Source organism: Xenopus laevis, chromosome 2S, assembly GCF_017654675.1.
Source record: "Xenopus laevis strain J_2021 chromosome 2S, Xenopus_laevis_v10.1, whole genome shotgun sequence".
Lineage (NCBI taxonomy): Eukaryota > Metazoa > Chordata > Amphibia > Anura > Pipidae > Xenopus > Xenopus laevis.
In genome coordinates this window covers 86,985,983-87,006,253 of record NC_054374.1, presented here as the reverse complement: position 1 = coordinate 87,006,253, position 20,271 = coordinate 86,985,983, and the positions used below count along the sequence as shown (strand labels likewise).

General features: G+C 38.2%; 1 protein-coding gene across 3 annotated transcripts in view; it reads left to right on the top strand.

The window, feature by feature from the left end:
* Nucleotides 1-3,422: 3,422 nt before the first annotated feature.
* The window catches only part of scml2.S (Scm polycomb group protein like 2 S homeolog), a 49,648-nt gene continuing 32,799 nt past the window's right edge, over nt 3,423-20,271 (top strand). The window contains exons 1-5 of one of the 3 annotated variants that reach the window (XM_018248475.2): nt 3,423-3,722; nt 13,383-13,482; nt 17,664-17,734; nt 19,578-19,812; nt 20,167-20,255. In XM_018248475.2, the coding sequence (XP_018103964.1) occupies nt 13,443-13,482; nt 17,664-17,734; nt 19,578-19,812; nt 20,167-20,255 (435 nt within the window). In that variant the 5' untranslated portion in view covers nt 3,423-3,722; nt 13,383-13,442. 3 annotated transcript variants of the gene reach the window in all.

Below are 20,271 nucleotides of genomic sequence, written 5' to 3'. Positions count from 1 at the left end.
ATAATAACAGTGTTTTTAAAAAAAGTTTTATGTTATTCCTTTATAGAAAGAAGCCAGCAGCACACTGAGTCTGGTTGTAGTTGTGTTCAAAGATGAAAATTTATTAAGCCCATATGCAAGAAGGCAACGTTTCGTGCCTACCAGGCCCTTTATCAAGCTTGACTCGGTGTGCTGCTGGCTTTTTTCTGGATATTGTTTTGACCCAGTGACAGGAGTGGGTCTCACAGTACAGCACCTGGCACTACAAAAGTGTGATTTGGGAAGGTGAGCGCTCCACATAATTGAGCCTATTCCTTTATAGAAAGTGAAGAAAATTATGCCATTATTCTGAATACAACTGCGTGTGTGTGTGTATATATACTGTGTATGTGGAACAATAAGATTTAGGCAAGGAAGAGCCTGAGAGGCAGAACAACTGCTCAAGTGAATTTATTTATGTTTCACACTACATGTTTCGAGCCTCCTGGCCCTTTGTCGACTCGACAAAGGGCCAGGAGGCTCGAAACATGTAGTGTGAAACATAAATAAATTCACTTGAGCAGTTGTTCTGCCTCTCAGGCTCTTCCTTGCCTAAATCTTATTGTTCCAGTTTGAAGTGTACCCAGGTGGAGGTACTTAACAAGGATTGAAGCCGACGAATTGTATGCAGAAGGGTTACAGGTAACAGTCACCAGACTGATTTTATACTGTGTATGTGTATATATAGATAGAGAGAGAGAGAGAGAGAGAGAGAGAGAGTCTGAAGAGCAGCGCACTGACCCCTAGAAAAAGGCAAAAAAAGCCCAGGTACTGGCACAAAAAGTAATAGTATAAAGAACACAGAGACTTAATTTATGTGCAGAACTTTAATGGTGTAAGTCGACACCAGCACCAAGGGTCTTTCTGTATAAAAAAAATCAATCTATTATTGCATGCTATGTCAGGGCCGCCCTCAGGGGGTACAAGTGTCCCGGGCCTGAAGGAGGGTCTGGCAGTGCTGCACTTTTGAAAGAGCTGGGCCCCCCTTGACAGCGCCAAAGCCGTACACCCATTTCCGAAGTCCCGAACAGCCGAAATGCGGAAGTGCCAAACAGCTGAAGTCCCGAAGCGCAAAAAGACCCGAAGCCACGAAAACAGCCGAAGCCAAACTCCCGAATCGTCTAAAAGCCGGAAGACACAAAAATAGCCGAAGCCGAACTCCTGAAGCGGCGAAAAGACCAGAAGCCACAAAAATAGCAGAAGCCAAACTCACGAAAAGACCTGAAGTCGCGAAAACAGCCGGAATTGAAGTCCTGAAGCTCCGAAAAGACCCAAAGTCACGAAAGGAGGCAAAGTTGAAGTCCTGAAGCCATGAGTTCAATTCTACTGAAAACCAATTTGTGTTTTGTTTTTTTTTTTATCCCCTGGCCACCAATGTATTATTTCAATATTCTATAGGCCCCTGCCACCATTGTTTTTTAAAAAAATGTTCTTTGGGGCCCCAATTTGTTTAACTTGTAAGGGGGGCCCTGGTCACCATTTATTTTTAATTTGTAGGGCTGCCCTGACCACCAATTTTTAAAAAAACTTTTATGGGGGGCCCTGCGCCACAGTTTTTTATAACATATAAGGGGGCCCTAACCATCAATAGCTTTATATAACTTGTGTGTGGAGGGGGGTTACCTTTTTTAGCACTGATGTTTGTGTTCTTTGGGGCCCCAATTTGTTTAACTTGTAAGGGGGGCCCCTGGTCACCAATTATTTACTGATTTTTGTGTGGTCTATTAACTGTTGTGTGGAGTGGGCAGGATCTGGGGTTGTTGTTGTTGTAAGCGGCCCCGTGATTTCTAATGGCAGCCCTGTGCTATGTACAACAGTTTTGGTCCCCGGAATGTCTGTTGTGCATAATATGCAATAATAAACTGATTTTTTGATATAGAAAGACCCTTGGTGCTGGTGTTTGTTGTATTTTTCTATACACTGGCACTAGCACTGTTGGAAAGTGCTGCTGTCCGTGAGTTTTTATATATATATATATATATATATTTTTTTTATTTCCCCATCATGTTAGTTGAGCAAAATAAACTTTACTCATACTATATTTATTAATTAAATTTTGATTACTTTAGTCTTACAATTCTCTATTATAGTAAGCAGACAGGTGCTATTTTGTGACGAGGCAAGTTGTGTGTCACCCCAATATCTTGTGTATGCGCCAGAATGGGGGACCTAATGCCCATGCATGGTACCCTACACAATTATGTGGGAGGGGCAATGTAAGGAGTGCAGTGACATCTAGAAAGTACTGAATGGAAAGTAAAAGTGACGGCCCTGCCTCTATGCCTGAGGCATAGAGGAGGGGCATGCAATATATGATTGACAGCTGAAACATGTAAATGAGTTTATAAAAGGTATTGGTGTTTTAAAGAAAAAAGAACTTGGGATTTGTTTATTTTGCAACATGATACAGCTTTTTATGTGTGGGTGACAGGTCCACTTTAAAATGGCAACCAAACTGACTGATATGGAAGAAAACAGAAAACTACCATTCAGATGGATAGAAGAATAGCCAAAATGGCAAAGACTCAATGATCAGCTCCAAGAAGATCAAAGAAGGACAAGACGTCTATGTGAAGCCAAGCTATCGGCAAGAAGCCCCTGGAAAGTCCCATTGTTGAAAAACAGACATGCTGGAGAGGTTACAATTTGCCAAAGAACACATTGACTAGCCTAAAGAGAAATGGTGCAACCTTTTATTGACTGATGAAAACAAGATTGTTCTTTTTGGGTCTAGGGGCCGCAGACAGTTTGTCAAAGGGCCCCAAAACACTGAATTCAAGCGACAGTACACTGTGAAGAGAGTGAAGCATGGTGGCGCAACATGACATGGGGATGTTTCTCATACTATGGTGTTGGGCCTATTTATCACATACCAGGGATCATGTATCCGTTTCAATACATCAAAATGGTTGTGTTGCCGTAATGCCCTTGAAATGAGAGTTTCAACAAGATGATAACTCCAAACACACCAGTAAACAAGCAACTTCTTGGTTCCAGACCAACAAGATTGACTTTATGGTATTATACCGGCCCCGGCCTTAGCCGGTGTTTTACCGGCTAGGCCGGTAAAATACCAGCCGGGTGGCAACCCTAGGTTCATATGAAGGCAAGAGGTCTGTCCCAGCAGCACCCCTCCCTGCATTGCACCCATAGGCATGTGCCTCTTCTGCCTACCCCTAGTTCTAGCCCTGCATACAGGCAAATTGTATGTAAATCTAGTTGAAACAGGAGTAAAACTGGAAAAAAATATTTTAACATAGAATCCTGCTAAAACCAATTGACTTCAAGCTGCTGAAAATACGGATGACCTTGGCATGTCTGTTAGCGCGATATTTTTCCCAAAGTGAAAAGAGCTTATCATGTAAAGCGAACATTGAGAGAGTATCAGAATGTAGTGCAGCAATAAATCTGATTTGTGCCGAGAGGCGGTCGACTGCCACGTGATACTTTGGCGGCACCTGAACGCCGAGCTCCTGCTCCTTGTACCTCCGCGCTCCCAGAGACCACTCATTCCCCCCGCTTTGGAGCGCGCGTTCCGAGCAGGAGCGCGCATTATCACAACATGGCGCTGCTGTGAGTTACTTGTTTTGGGGAGTATCAGGCAAAGCCGACGGACAGATAAAGAGCTAGGGAAGAGACTCCATGATTCAGACTGGTCCCTTAAAGCAACCGCCGTGACTGGAGGAAGTGTGCCTACCACCAAGGTGAGAGTCGCTGTGCCAGTAGCACATTCGTGAGGCGGACACCAGTCCATCACAGCGGCAAGGCTCCGTGTAGCTCCACCGCTCTTGTGGGATGGAAGTTCAGTTGTTGCCTCATTGTGCTTCAACCACAAGGCTGTGGGACAAAGTAGAGGTGCGCTCTGTCACCTGCAGCTCGTACAACTGTGCGACTGTACCAGTGTGCACCAGCTTCTTTTGGAGGTGCGATAGTAGGCGATGTAATGTACAGACGTGGTATCCCAGTGTAACCGCATAGAAATCAGCCAATGTGCCTGCTACTGGGTCAGGGAATAAAGTTGCATCTGGCTACAGCCCCAGACTCTGATAAGACAACTTGTATGGGCTGTGCTACATGGCAGACTGCATTTGTATCCTCCTTAAAGGAACAGTTCAGTGTAAAAATAAAAACTGGGTAAATAGGCTGCACAAAATAAAAAATGTTTGTAATATAGTCAGGCAAAAATGTAATGTATAAAGGCTGGAGTGACTGGGTGTCTCGCATAATAGCCAGAACACTACTTTCTGTTTTTCAGCTCTCTTGGTTTACACTGACTGGTTACCAGGCAGTAACCAATCGGTGTCTTGAGGGGAGGCCACATGGGTCATAACAGTTGCTTTTAAATCTGAGCTGAATGCTAAGAATCAATAAAAAACTCACTGAACAGATATGTACCATGTGGCCCCCCTTCAAGTCACTGACTAACTCCGAGTTAGAGAGCTGAAAAGCAGGATGTTGTGTTCTGGCTATTATGTTACACACCCAATCACTCCAGCCTTTATACATTACATTTTTGGCTAACTTACTATATTAGAAACATTTTTTTATTTTGCACAGCCTATCTATTTACCCAGTTTTTATTTTCACGCTGAACTGTTCCTTTAAAATCCAGACATACTGCCTGCATGTAACTGGTGATATTTCTATGTTTCTCAGTCTGAAATGCTTATCCAACTTTGGGTGTTTTTTTTTTATATTGCATTTGCTCCCAACATGTGTGCATTATCAAATGGCAGATCTCCTTTGTAGTTAATTTATTCAGTGTAAGCTATTTTTTGAGCAGTTTTATGGTGGCCACAGACTAGCCGATACTATTCATTATGTGACTGATACTTACGTGAAGGCCAGCCAGACTACTACTAGGTTATGATTAATCTGAGAACATCTAAGAAAATCTTTCATGCAGTTTCATGTAAATCTGCAAGTTTAAATGTTATTTAAAGTAGGCAGCACTAATAACTTTGGTCCTTGAATGATTGCTTTTAAACTATCTCTTATAACTGGCATTGGCTTATGGGGATTGTAGTTCAGGCCTGAGCATCCATGTCCAGCAGTTGGTAAGGGTGCAGCCTCGTGAGTCATGGATAGGTCTGCAAAGCTCATGCTTTGACCTGGCTGTGTGATGTGTCTATTGTTGTTGAACTACTCAGGAGTTTGTTGTATGTTACACATTGACCTGTCACATCCTACTAGTCCTACTACTAACTAGTAGGACTAGATGAATATTGTCATCATATTAATTGATTCAGTTTTATTCTGCCTGGTTGTACCTATAAGCAGATCTAAATGTATGGTCAACTTCAGTAGTGGATACTATTTCTTACAACTTATGTTCTTTGGACAGACTTTAGCCTCATATGCCTGTTGCAGCATAGTTTTACACTGCACCACAATAACTTATTTTCAAATGACCCCTGCTGGCAGTGATATACAATTATTATATGTAGGATTTATGAGTTGTCACTATTTTGCCGTTGTTCTCTTTTGCTGTTGTTCGCTGTTTGTGCTGCTGAGAGTAAAGCTGGTCATACAGGGGCAGATGAAATCTGCAGACATACCAAGTTGGCAGCTTATTGGCTCATGTATGGGGCCCTCCGACGGGCTTCCCCGATCGATATCTGGCTGGAATTATTAAACAACTTATCTACAAAAACTCCTAGATCCTTCTCAGTTAAGGAAACGCCCAACACACTGCCATTTAGTGTATACCTTGCATTTATATTATTTTTGCCAAAGTGCATAACCTTGCATTCATCAACATTCAACCTCATTATCAGTTTTCATTGTAACGTCACCTGTGTTTTAACTTTTTCTAGGCGTTTAGCCATACAAAATACATTTTGTATATCAATGGTATGCATTAATAATACCAACAGTAATCACCTTTCAAGGCAAGCAGTCTCTATTGACTTGACTTTGAGACATAGTTGTGTCCTCAGCTTCTGTAAAGTGATCTTTTCTTTTTTGCCTTGAATAGATACTTACAGAGTAGGATCTATTCATATGCAGTTTAAGTAGATTTTTTGAAATAGTGGTCATGGTTGGTCTTGTATTTTCAACACATCTTTTGACCAGAATTAGATCTGCATCTTGACATAAGAGTGTGATACTAATGGGCCATTGTGGGGAAAAGAATGATTAAGTTGAATTGTGTTGCCAGGGTGCTTGATCCTTTTAAACAAAAACTGTTAAAGAGTGATCCTCTTAAAGTTTCTGAGATGGTTAGTTCTTTCAGCTGTCAAATTACAGACTAATTTGTGTAAATTAATGTAATTAAAACATCATTCATAAGCCGTTTGTAAGAAGAAAAATATGAAAGAAAAAAATATATATATATGTATATTTTTTGTTTACTTAATAGTGACAAACTGATATTTGCAGATACATTTTTATTATTTATGATTCTAAAAACATGAATGATGTGAAGAATAATAGTTTTATTGTTATATATTTAATTATGTAGAAATTTGTAGAAATTTGCTATAAATCTTTGAGTGCAGTTTTTATTACATTCGTTTTTTTTTAATAACTTTAAATCATTTAAAGGTATGGAATCCATTATCCGGAAACCCATTATCCAGAAAGATCAGAATTTGTGAAAGGCTGTCTCCCATAGACTCCATTTTATATAAATAACCCACATTTTTAAAAATTATTACATTTTTCTCTGTAAGAAAAAAACAGTAGCTTGTACTTGATTCAGACTAAGATATAATTAATCCTTATTTAAAGCAGAACCATCCTATTGGGTTTATTTAATATTTACATGATTTTCTAGTAGACCAAAATGACGTTTCAAATTACAAAAATATCTGTTAGTGCTACGCAATATGTACAGTGCTACGCAATATGTTGGCGCTATATAAATACATGTTAATAATAATAATAATAATAATCTGTTATCCAGAAAGCCCCAGGTCACAGGCATTTAGGATAACAGGTATATGAATGCTAACAACTAAACAAATCTCAAAGTCTGCAAACATAGCAGTTTGCCCCCTAATCCCTTGCTCACTTTGAAATTATGTTAGAATTGACTTCCTCCGTTCATGTAAGCAAGTGACTCTTCTTACAGAAAATCATACACTAATATGTCTGTTCAGTTATTTATCCTGTGTTAATGGTATTTTTGCTGTTACATTGCTCAACTTTATTTAAATGTAGTTGTTGCAGCTAGTTTGTATTTATATGCTTAGGTTGTATGATTTTTCGAATGAAAACAGAGAAAATGCAAATTGTGCAGAAGATCAAAATTTTTCAAATTATTTTTCTCTTTCTAATAAAAAAAGCATTACCTTGTAATATTCTGTATTAAGCTAGAATTGGTGTTAAAGCAATCTTGCGTTTATTTAATGTTTATATGTTGTTTTAGTAGACTTAATATATGGCGATTTAGGTTATGGAAAAGCCTCTTATCCAGATCCAAAGCATTCCAGATAATAGATCCTTTACCCGTTTATATAATTTTTTTTTTTTCTTTCAATAGTTTTTATTGAGTTTTAACATTTTAAGAAGAATAAGTAGTTATAACAGTTATGCAATAACATCAAGTATTTACTTAGAGAAAAGTAATGAAGAGAGAGAGAAGAGTAGAGATGGAACCGGTCCTGTCCCAATCCAGTGGGCCGATCGATTAAAGAAAGAGAGAGGAAATAAAGCAAAAGAAACTTTGACGGCATATTATGTAGGGTTTGCAATGTAGATTTTGTCTACCATTGAAGCTTTAATATTTTATGCAAATTATGTAATCTTCACGAAAGCACTGTGTATATACTTTTTTTATATGATTTTTTTGGTTCCTTGGTAAAGAAATACATATAAGCATACTTTTTATTTAAAATGGAGACAAAAAGGAACACCAAGAGCCCCAATAGTGTAATATGTTTTTACAGGGAGTAATGGTAGAGTAAACAAGTTAATACTCACAAACCAGGGTTACCGATAGGCAACCACTGTATAGGCAGGTGGGGAGATTATCCTGACCCCACTCAGGAATAAAACGTCGCTCTCTGTAGAAGAAGAAAAAGGGGATGATACCCCTCCACTCGGGGTGGACTCGATATAGTAGTAAGACAAAACAGATGCGCCAAAAGGATAAAAATAGCTAAAAGCACTTAAAAACCCAATGGGTAATTCAGAGGAGGTAGTAATGAACTTACCTCCTCCAAGCAGACACCAACGAAAGTGGTAATTTTCAATAATAGTTTATTCACAAAACAGTATTGCAACGCGTTTCGCAGGCATTTCCTGCTTCATCAGGCAATATGGAACGGGAGCAAAAACAACAGTGTCTTTGTATAAACACGCCAGGCGCCTCTGTGACGAGAGAGGCGCCTGGCGTGTTTATATAAAGACACTGTTGTTTTTGCTCCCGTTCCATATTGCCTAATGAAGCAGGAAATGCCTGCGAAACGCGTTGCAATACTGTTTTGTGAATAAACTATTATTGAAAATTACCACTTTCGTTGGTGTCTGTTTGGAGGAGGTAAGTTCATTACTACCTCCTCTGAATTACCCATTGGGTTTTTAAGTGCTTTTAGCTATTTTTATCCTTTTGGCGCCTCTGTTTTGTCTTACTACTATACTTTTTATTTAGTTTAGGCTAATCCAGTCTTACTCATTGTATTAGTTTTGCATTCTAGGCATTAAAGGGGTTATTATTTTAAAAATATAATTCTGGGCAACTTTCGAATATGCATTTACTGCGTTTTGTTTTTTTTGTTTTTTAAATAGTAATTAGATTGGAGTAAAATGTCCATTTAAATGCCAACATATTTTTAACGCCCCTCTATTCGACAAAAACATCTTAAAAGTAATTTTGCCTGTTTAACACTTTTGAAATCTGACAAAAAAATATTTTTTGATGTTAATAAGGCAGTTCATAACCCCAAAAAACACATTTCTACTGTATAGTTTTATTTGGTGTATCATTGAAAGGACATTCTAGAATTAACATTGAATTCCAAAGTCTACAAAAGCTTTGTTCCCAGGGTAGAAAAATCAGATGCTACTTTAAAACATCTTGAACACTATTAAACCGTTATTATTAACGTGTTTTGGAAAGTTGCATAGAATTACAACTGTTTTCATATAGCAACATTTTATTTTTGTGTGTACCTCCCCTTTAATATGTAATTGTTTAAAGTTGTCCCAAGTAAAACGCTTGAGTACTGCACTGAGACATAATTTCCTGCTTTTATTTTTCCTGATGGCCCACAGCTGGTTGTCCCTTATGGGAGCCTAATTAAGAAGTAAGGACGATTTTGCATTAGCAGCACCACAATTTGCATTTTATGGCAGTCTGAAGATGGCACATACAGGCTTTTCATCTTTTCTTGTTTAGATTTAGGCTTGTAAATTAAATTGGTGTCCAAGACTACAGCAGTAACCACAGATGGACAGAGGAGGAGTTCCTCACTCTTACAGCTGCTGCATATGTGAATTTGTTTATCACCTATACTAAAGGGATTTTTAACGGCTGAAGAAGAGCACACGTTGTGTGTATTGAAAGGCATCTTTTAACTTTTGTTATATTTACAACTTTTATATTTGCACTTTCACTCCTCAAATGTTTGTAACAAATAGAGACTTTGGCTGCATTATATGCTAATACTTGTATATCAAACTTGACTTGGAGAAATATTTTCCCATTTCAGACAGTGGCAGCAATTTTTGTGTGACATTCAGGTAAGATAGCTTAGAATGATGTTGTTTACTTACAGTATTATAACCATTTACGTTCGGGTGGGACTAGAACAATGTATAATATTATTATCCTAGCATATAATAAAGTGCTTTACCTAAAATATTCATATCGTTTCCTGCTGCTGTGGAGTGTACCATCCAGTTTCCCTCCCTCATACACACACATACACACACTTTGAGGTCAGTTTTACTAGAATTTAGTTAACTTACACTGTATTTCTGGAAATCCAAACAACGGGTAAACGCACATGCTCCATGTAGCTAGTGCTCTGGGCAGAAGCAGATCCAATATTCCAACACTGCAAGTAATGTTACCTTACTTTCAGTTAAAAAACTATGTTGGAAAGTAATAATTGTATTTTTGCTGTCATGAAAAAAGAATGATAATAGAAACAGGCAGGGCATTGTGGCAACTGGATCATTGTTAGACAATGTTAGACCTGGTCTTAAAGGAGAAGGAAATCAGCTCCCAGAATCTGCGACGAGGGGAAAGTATAAAGTATGGGGCATTTCCCCGCGGAGGAGGGGGAGTCTATGTGGGGTGGGGGTTACGGGTTTTTTTCTACAAGGTTTCCTTCTCCTTTAAGTTTGTTCCTTGTCTAGTAACCCTTAGGAACAGGTAGTGTGTACTGCTCAGCTGATAATACCTCAGACTGGTTACTAGGTGTGGGCAAAGTTTGTTTTTTTTTCTAATTTTTTTTATTGTATTATGTTGATTGTTTCTATAATCTAGCATATTGGAATATAAAAGAACAAAAGTTAAATTACATACACTTTCTCTTTTTTTATTTACTTACAGATTTTTCCAAAGAGAAAATATGAAGTACTTAACTCATTTGGGAATATTATATTGTCTGTGGGAGCCTTTGTTGAAAAAAAAAAATCTAAGCTTTCCCTTCAGTTTTAGCCTTTAATGTCCGTTTATAGCAGCAATTTGCTATACTTCATTGGCTTTTGTTTGCAGTAAAGTCTATTTCTTCTTGTCTGTAATGAGCTGTTAGATGGCACTATAACTTTTTTTAGTCTTGGATTTTTATTGAATTTTCTTTGGCTGGAATTCATTCTGCTGTACAGATTTTACACACCCAATTATTATCTCTTCATAAAGTTGTTATTTCTGTTTTCAAAACACCCAATATCAGAGTATTCTATATTTAATGTAAATGTATATTTTGAATTAGTGTATTCCATCTTTACTGAGTTATCATGTTAGGCTCAAAACATAACATGAATCACAGTTAAGGTACCTTGCAGAATTAGGAATTACTAGAAGTTCAAATATTTATATTTACATTAGTGTCAGACTGCTATGGGTTATGCTTTAGTTTTCTTTTAAATGAAAGGAGAGATGCAGAACTGAAATACTGTACACAAAAATGCCTTAAATACAATTACGTGTTGTTCTTAACTTTGTCTGCATTTGTGCACTTTGAACTAATTCTTATGAACTACTTTACATATTGATTTGGAATAACATCACATTGGTATGTAGGAGGGGTTTGTAATCCCCGCCTTGCCCACCCCCTACTCACCCCTTAAATACAGGTTTACTGGTGTATACTTGCTAGGCTTGATAAAGGGCCAAGAGGGGCCTGAAATGTTGCCTTTTTGTGAATGTTTATGGGCTAAATCCAGTAAATCACCCTTTTCACTGAGCAATCTTTTTGATATGCTTCTGGATTTCGTCTATACCTCTGCAGTGGTTGTGAGCCAATTGCCACTTTAGAGGCTCATGTTAGAGCACTAGAGCAGCAAATTGCAACATTGCGGTTGATTGGCAATCTTGAAAGGAGTCTCCTGCTTACAGTTAAGGACCCAGTGGGGTCATATAGTTTGGGGGGGGGCAGAACAGCAGCAGGATGGCGCAGTTAGCTGGGTGATAGTTAGAAAATCCAGTGTGGGCAAAAGGAAAAGGGAGGCTACTCCGGGGTTTATACATCCCAACAGATTCACCAGATGTGTGAACTCTGAATTGGCAGTTCTAAAGGGGGCTGATCTCCATCAGCCAGGAGACCAGTCTCTCTAGTAGTGGTGGGGAGGGGAGCAGAGCCAGGTCTAAACAGATTGTGGTTGTAGGGGATTCAATTATTAGGAAAGTGGATAGGATAATCTGTCGTCCGTGTCACTACAACCAAACAGTTTGGGGGGTAAACTAAAGAATTTAGGGGAAGCAAGGGTCGATGGGGCAGTGGGATTAGTAAAGGGTTATTGAGGAGGAGTGAGGGCAGGGCCGGATTTGAAGTTATGGTGCCCCGAGGCCACATGTCCCGCGCCTGCTGCTTCGTGAGTGCGCGTACTCCCGACCCTGTACCCACATGGTCCTAGCGAAACTTCCCCCCTGTGCGCTCGTGAGTGCGATCTCAAGCAGCGGAGCATTGGGGAGCTTTGGGTCCCCAGTGCTCCCTAGGAATGCGGCTGGACGGCATGCCACCCCTAACATTTGCCACCTTAGGCCCGGGCCTTTGTGGCCTCCCCACAAATCTGGGCCTGAGTGAGGGGGCATACAGGTTACAGCTAAGGAGGGTAATTGCATTCTCTAAAAATTATGATATAATTGATATCACTGAGACCTGGTGGGATAAAACATGTACTTGTGCTGTGAATTTAAATGGTTACACCCTTTTCAGGAGGGACAGAGGGATTTAAAAGGGTGGATGCGTGTGAAATAACAATTGATGGTTGATGGCACTGGGGAAGGGTGGAATCCCTATAGGTAGAGAGATTTCAACCGGGCAAAAGGTGTATGCTATAAACCACTTTGTATAAGTGACCAGAATGAATCCCAGCTACTTTTACCAATAGAAGCGGCTTCGCAACTAGTAATTATTATGGGTGACTTCAATTATACAAACATTGACTGCGGTAATGAGGTTACCAAGATAGAAAATCAAGCGGGTTTGTAAATATGCTAAATGAAAACTTTTTATTTCAGCCTGTTCAAGAACCAACTAGGAATCAGTCTCTTTTGGATCTTGTAATAACTATTAAATCCGAATTTATATCTAGCATTTGTGTGGGTGAGCATTTAGGGAATAGTGATCATAACATGGCCCCCTTTGTGATTATGTTGCAGACACAATTCTATAAGTGTGTAACTAAAACACAAAATTTTAGACGTGCAAACGTTGAGAGTATAAGGGCATCTCTGCAATTAAGTGGGAAATGCTTTTCACATGGCTAAACACAGAACAAAAATGGGAAGTTTTTAATTAAATATACATGTCAGTATATTCCCCTTGTAAGCAAGGAACGTTGTTGCAAAACAGAACCGTTGTGGTTCAATAGAAGTGTTGGTGTTGAGGTGGAAGAAAAGGCCATTTGTATAATTTACTTTCTCATACTAAAATATCCTTCCTGTCATTTCTACCATGTTTATAATTGTATGGCAGTATTTGTGGAAAGTGTTAGTTCATACGTGTGTGTGTCTGTGTGTTTTTGGCGATGGAGATAGAGGAAATTATTTATATAAAATGAAGTCTATGGCAGAGGGTCTTTCAATAATTTGGAGCTTTCTGGTTAATGGGGTTCCGGATAACAGATTATATATTGGATTTGCAATATGTATTAAACATTTTAAGAGGAAAATGTATCATATTATTTTATATCCTAAATAACACTTTGACCTTACATGTTTCTAGTGATATTCTTTTGTTCCTCAGGAAACTACCATAATGACATATTAAAAAGAACTTTTCTGCACTGGATTGAAGACAAAAGCAATGTCCATGATGAAGTCTAACATGAAAAAGACTGCAAAAGGTAAAGCCTCGCCTCTCTACAATGGATAAAAGCATGGCCATGGAATGTAGGGGGACAGGCAGATATGTAACTTATTCAGAGTCAGTGTTAAAAATTCTCATGGGAACTGTTTGCCCCTTGATTTGTATTTATAAAAAATATATTAAAAAAAAAACAGTTAAAGAGGACTTTTTACAAATGAAATTCCTTTTTTACTGCAAAAATTGTTTTGCGTGAACTGCTTTGACTTATTAACATGTGTTTTCTTAAGACGTTAAATGTTTTACTCATCATTCTATTGAGTAATTCTGCGAAGTACTCATTTTGCAGGAAAAGAGTATATATTGGCACCAAAAATAAACAGCAATTTTGTTAGCTCCACATACTCCATTTCATATGGGATAATTTGCTTGTGATGTGGTTGCTTAGGCCTAAACAAGTGGAACAAAAAAGGGCTTCCAGGTTGGGCACTGAGTCATTGCCTTGTGCTACTCTTTAGCAGGTCTTATGAAGGATTCAGATGTTCCTTTTTACTGCTTTAGTATTAATTCCATGTTCCTGATTCCAGGATTTCTGAGACTATCCCGACCTGGTCTTTGGATTTTCAGTTTTTGAACCCTGGCCTTCTATTTGTCTTAACTGAGGGTTTAGATAAAGGGCAGGCAAGTCTCCTGTCGGGGGAGCTTAGACTTTCTGAGTGAAACACAAAGGGGCATTGAGGCGCACTGTGCAAAAAAGGGATCATGTTTGCATATTAAGAGTATAAATGCATTGTAAATATATTTTAGTTGCACCCAGGAGGACAGCTGTACCAAGCCCGGTGGCTATTACCCTTTAAGGGGGCCTGGCTATGCTGTACTTCCCACTAATTGCTTTGTTTAACTTTTATGGGGGACCTTCGCTACCATTTTTTTTAACTTTTGGGGAGTGCCTGGCCACTAATGATTTTCTTAACTTTGATGGGGGCTTGCCACCAATTCATTTTGTAGGGTGGCCCTGACAACAAATGACTTTTTATAACTTGTGTTTTTACTGTTTTAGTGCTGATGTCTGTGTGGCCCTTTTACTGTGGAATGGGTGGGATCTTGGGTGTAGTAACCAGTTTGTGACTTACAGGGGGCACATGGGTCATAACTGTTTGCTTTTGAATCTGAGCTGCATGCTAAGGATCAATTGCAAAGTTAACTGCCATGTGCCCCCCATCTTAAAGTCACTGACTAACTAAGTGTTAGAGAGCTGAAAAGCAGGAAGTAGTGTTCTGGCTATTATGTTAGACATCTGTTCAATCCACCCTTTATACATAAAAATTTTTGCCTAACTAACTATATTAGAACATTTTTTTTATTTTGCACAGCCTATCTATTTACTCTGTTTCTATTTTTACACTGAACTGCACCTTTAATGCCTCCAGAACATATAAAAGTATAAATGCAGTGTTTGTTTCATACTTCAGGAATAGAAAACAGTATAAATACTGTTATAACAATATTGTATGGTCTTAGAACACAATCCAGTATAAGTGCATAGCCACTTTACCATTTTATGCTCTCAGAAAACATTTGTCCTTTCCTTGGTGGGTAATTACATGTAACAATTGTAAAAATCCTTTGAGCATTTCAAACTCTTCTTTTGGCTCATGAGAGGCTCCTGGACAAGGGATGGGGGTTCTAAAGGAGAACTGTGCATTGCCTGCTGAGCCCTGTTGCTGCTGCTGAACTTTAACCTAGCCTGGAGTGGAGGAGTCTGCTTTGCAATATATTTTGTTTTGCTCCACAACACACCTTACACAATGCTAGAGAAGTATAAAGCATAGTGACCACCTTTAGTAACTACAGGCACAAATACAGTTTCCATATAAAATGTTTGTGTATTCTGCGTTATCTACAAGACAACTGCTGCCAGGAAAATAGTGGTAGTGTTCACCCAGGCCAGTGCAGTGCTTGTCAGTGCAGAGACCAGCACTAGCGGTTGATCTATTTCTCTGCATGTGTTAAAGGGTTTCACCTTCCAACGCTTTTTAGTTCAGGTAGTTTACTAGAAATTACTTTTTCCAATTACTTTCTATTTTCTATGTGTTACCATTTTTCTAATATTGAAGTGTAAAGTTTCATTTTCCACCTGGAGTCACTGACTGTAACCTGTTCTAAATTGATACATTTAGTTGATACATTCCTTATCTTTAGTCCTGCTGAACTGCATCCCTGAGTTTCATTAAAGGGGTGGTTCACCTTTAAATTAACCTTTAGTATGTTCTAGAATGGTCAATTTGAAGCAATTTTTCAAATGGTTTTCTTTTTTTGATAATTTAATTATTTGCCTTCTTTGTCTGACTTTTTTCCAGCTTTCAAGTGGGGGGTCACGGACTCCATTTAAAAAACAAATGCACTGTAAGGCTACATATGTATGTATTGTTATTGCTACTTTTTATGACTCCTCTTTCTATTCGGGTCCTCTCCTATTCATATTCCAGTCTCTTTTTCAAATCAATGCATAGTTGCTTGGATAATTTGAATCCTAGCAACCAGATTGCTGAAATTGCAAATTGGAGAGCTGCTGAATAAAAAGCGAAATAACTGAAAAGTAAAAGAGTAATACAAATTTAAAACAAATTGCAAATTGTTGCAGAATATTACTCTGTCTACATCATACTAAAAGTTAATTGAAAGATGAACATCCCCTTTAAAGGCAACTGTTCTAATTGATACAATAGTATCATAGAATCATTAAACATTAAACTTCAATTGTGGAAAAGCAGTAAAAAAATTTAAAAAAAAAATGGAAACCAATTGAAAAAAGCCTTTATTTTTGGTGAACAGTCTGAAAAGGTGTTTGGAAAGTGAACAATCTCTTTAATATGCAGGCTGAAAAACAGTCATGTCCAGCGTCACACTGGGCCGGCGGGACACTGGGGAGGGGGGCCTGATGTAGCAGCACCGGTGGGCCCAAACCCCCCGTCTGACCCTGGTTATATTTGGCACTACCCTAATCTCCTTTATACTATGAATATCCTGAATGAGTAACTAGAGTCCCCCCTGCTATTTTTCCAATTCTAGGACCTGACAGAAAGGCAAAAGCTTAGTTTTCTGAACAGTAAATGTCACCTGATGGATTAGTAATATTCAGTTTAATTTCACTGAGCAGTTACATGGGCGAATATATGGATGAAACCTTTAATCATATTATCTTTATATATAACCTTTATTATATGAACGTCTTATACAGTATAATTATAAATGATCATATTTCACTTAAAGGAACAGTAACATCAAAAAATTAAGTGTTTTTTAGTAATGAGAATATAATGTACTGTTCTGCAATGGTACAACTGCCGTATTTGCGTCAGATACTCTACTATTGTTTATATAAACAAGCTACTGTATAGCCATGGGGCAGCCATTTAGAACTGAAAAAGGAGAAAAGGAAAATGTTAATAGCAGATAACAGATACCGTAAGATCTGTAGTTTACAATGGGATTGTTTGGAATGTATCTGTTAACAACTGTGTATCCTGTGCTTGAATGGCTGCCCCCATGGCTCTGCAGCTGCTTGTTTATATAAACTATAGTTGTGTTTATCAATTAAATGCATCAGTTTTAACAGTGCAGGACAATGCTACATTATATAGTATAAAACTCCGTGCCCTTTATCATCCTTTTTTTTTTATTGGCTTTTTTTATTTTTTTTCTCACTGTTGGAGACTCAAACTGAATGGATGCTACCCCAGGCACCATCCCGTATAGTATTAAGTTCAACTGAGATTTGTAATGTTATTGGGACTTAATATCTGCCTATTTGGTTTGTTGATTGAACAATTCCTGATTGGCCTTTTTTATCTTATGAATTCATAAATACTGTTATTAAGGCCTAGTACCTAGTAGGCCTAGTAGGCTGACACACAGGGCAATTGGTCACAACAAGTTTTAAAGCCCCAATCATCACGACTATTAACCAAAGTTGCCCTCCCATCCAAAGAAAAGTCACCACTGGACCCATTTTCTTTTTTCAACAAGTGGGCGTGACTAGCTGTAAAATCTATAAAATAGAAATGTACAAATGACCATGACTAGCATTATATCGCTATTTGTCGCCACAATCAGGTTTTTTTTTAAAAAAAAAGGCTGCAACTTATTGCCTTGAGTGTCATTGCCCTAAGAAGATTTTAATTTTAGACCAATGTTAATTTGTCACTTTTTATACCTTAGAAACATTTAACTGGGATGATTACTTGAATGAGACCAGTTCAGTAGCTGCACCACCAAATTGTTTCAGACAGGTAAGCGTTACTAAACTATTCTATATTGAGTACTGTTTTTGTAAATTTTTCTGCAATCTGTTGCAGTCGGGCATTGTGTTTTGCTTCCTTTCAGTGCTATGTTTGTTCACCCCAATTAACACATTTTTCACTGTTAAGGATACAAAAAATGTGTTGTATAAAAATATTACAATGGTTTATGTGGATGAGAGCTGTCACCATGTTTTTTGCTTTGATTATTAGTCAGTAGCTTTTGATATAAGATCTTAGGGGCCCCATACAATTTGTCATATGTAGATCAGCTACAGGGCTTTCAAAAGACAGTGAAACCTCTGCTAGAGTTAAATTTCTTATTTTTTTCGACAATTGCTATACAGGCTTAGGTCAAAATGTGACCTATCTAATGGGCCCACACGCTGTCACTACTTGGTACCTTGCATTGGCAATTCAGCTTGTTGTTCCTGTTGCGCATTACTGGAGCGCATGTCTGACTTGTGCTCTTCACTTTCCTTTTTAATGCTTTGCAAAAACATGCAAAAACATGCAAAAACATGAATTACATACATTTTATTCAAATTGTATGTAGAAGGAGAGAGAAAAGGAAGGGAAGGGGGGGGGCAGAAAGAAATAAAGGTATGGAAATAGGAGAAAACAAGAGAGTGAAATAACACTATGTGCTCTCTAAGTCCAGACACATTAACCACCTCAGTCTGTCATCTTGTTAGGAAAAGGCTTACTATGCCAGGTTGTAACAATGTGGTGACCTATGGAGGAGGGGGGACTCTGCCCATTGCCCTGTTAGCCCTGTTAGTAATAATAATATAATAATAAGTCTATTTAATATCCAGGTGTCCCATATTCCAGTGTATAGCTCAATCTGGTTATCCAACTGTTATTGCAGTTCTTTTTTGTGTATTTTATTTACTTTTACAAATCAGAAGTTTTTGTATTTCATGTGGGGCCCCAGACAATTTTTCTTTTTCCAATGTGGCCCAGGGAAGCCAAAAGGTTGGACACCCCTGCTTTATATCCATACAGTACATAATATAACTAGTATAGGTCAATCTAAAAACAACTGGACTTGCTGAGTAATCAATGAAGACGTTTCACTACTCATCCGAGCAGCTTCTTCAGTTCAACTGTCTGCTACATACAGTGCTGTTCTAACATCTGTACCCCGGCGGATTCAGAACACTTCACACATCCATTCATGCAACTCTCACAAGTAACACCTGTATCTAGGAGTTGCATGACACATTGGATAATCCTATCACAACTACACAGAATCAACACCTCTGTGAATTTCTTCAGATGTCACCTCTTTGAAGAGTTACATTGTGCCATTGTAAATGGATTAGTGGAAGAGTTTATATGACGAAAACTTCCCACAGCAGTCAGTTGAACTGAGTAAGCTGCTCGGATGAGTAGTGAAACGTCTTCATTTATTACTCAGCAAGTCCAGTTGTTTTTAGATTGACCTATACTAGATATACCATGACCTGGATGAATGAAAATCTTCATAGTCAGTACATAATATAGTTCTCCTTATTGTAAAATATAAGGATAGAATAAGTAAACTAGGTGTCCATTGGCCATACAAAAGCACAAGTCTGAAGGATTTAATTTATAGGATATTTATGGCTGTGTATTATATGATAATTAAATGCTATTTTAAAATATAGCTATATTGTAGGTATAAAGACTATTTACGGTACACATTAGCAAAAATGGACCTTCATTGGTTATAAAAGGGACTTTACAATAAAAAAAACAAAAAAAAAAAAACACTGAAACTTGTTTTCATGCAGGGTCTAAGTATGATTTGCTTTGCATGTGGAGGCTTATACAGTATTATTTTCTGTAGTCTAGGACACCACCTAGAAATGATTTCAAAATTGGCATGAAACTGGAAGCTCATGACCCTCGAAATGTTACCTCTGTTTGTATTGCTACTGTTATTGGAATCACTGGGGCACGTCTGCGTTTACGGCTGGATGGCAGTGATGACAAGAACGACTTCTGGCGATTGGTAGACTCTTGTGACATTCAACAAATTGGCACTTGTGAGAAGAAGGGTGACATGTTGCAGCCTCCTTTAGGTAAGAACATCTGTTTGAATAAAAGTATATTTTAGAGCCATGTGTAAACTTGATAGCCAGTGATGCATTTTATTTGTAGCTTATGGCAAATGTCACATGAGAAAACTTGTTGCTGCAACTTTGTTGGTTGTCATAGTGGCATAATTACTAGGCAAATTTTGACCTTAAAATGCGAAAGTATGCGTTTTTGGGCAAAAGTCAGCTGCAGTTTGCGTTTTCTCAACTTGATATTTTTTCACTGGAAGAGAAAACATTTCACAAGTCATCCAATAGCAAGTCAAGTTGATTTGACACATTTCTTCAGATATCCTCTTGTGACATAATGCTTATATTTTTTTCCTTTGATTTTCACAGGGTTTCGTATGAATGCATCTTCTTGGCCAATGTTTCTCTTGAAAACACTTAATGGAGTGGATATGGCACCAGCAACTTGCTTTAAAAAGGTGGGTTATGGACTGG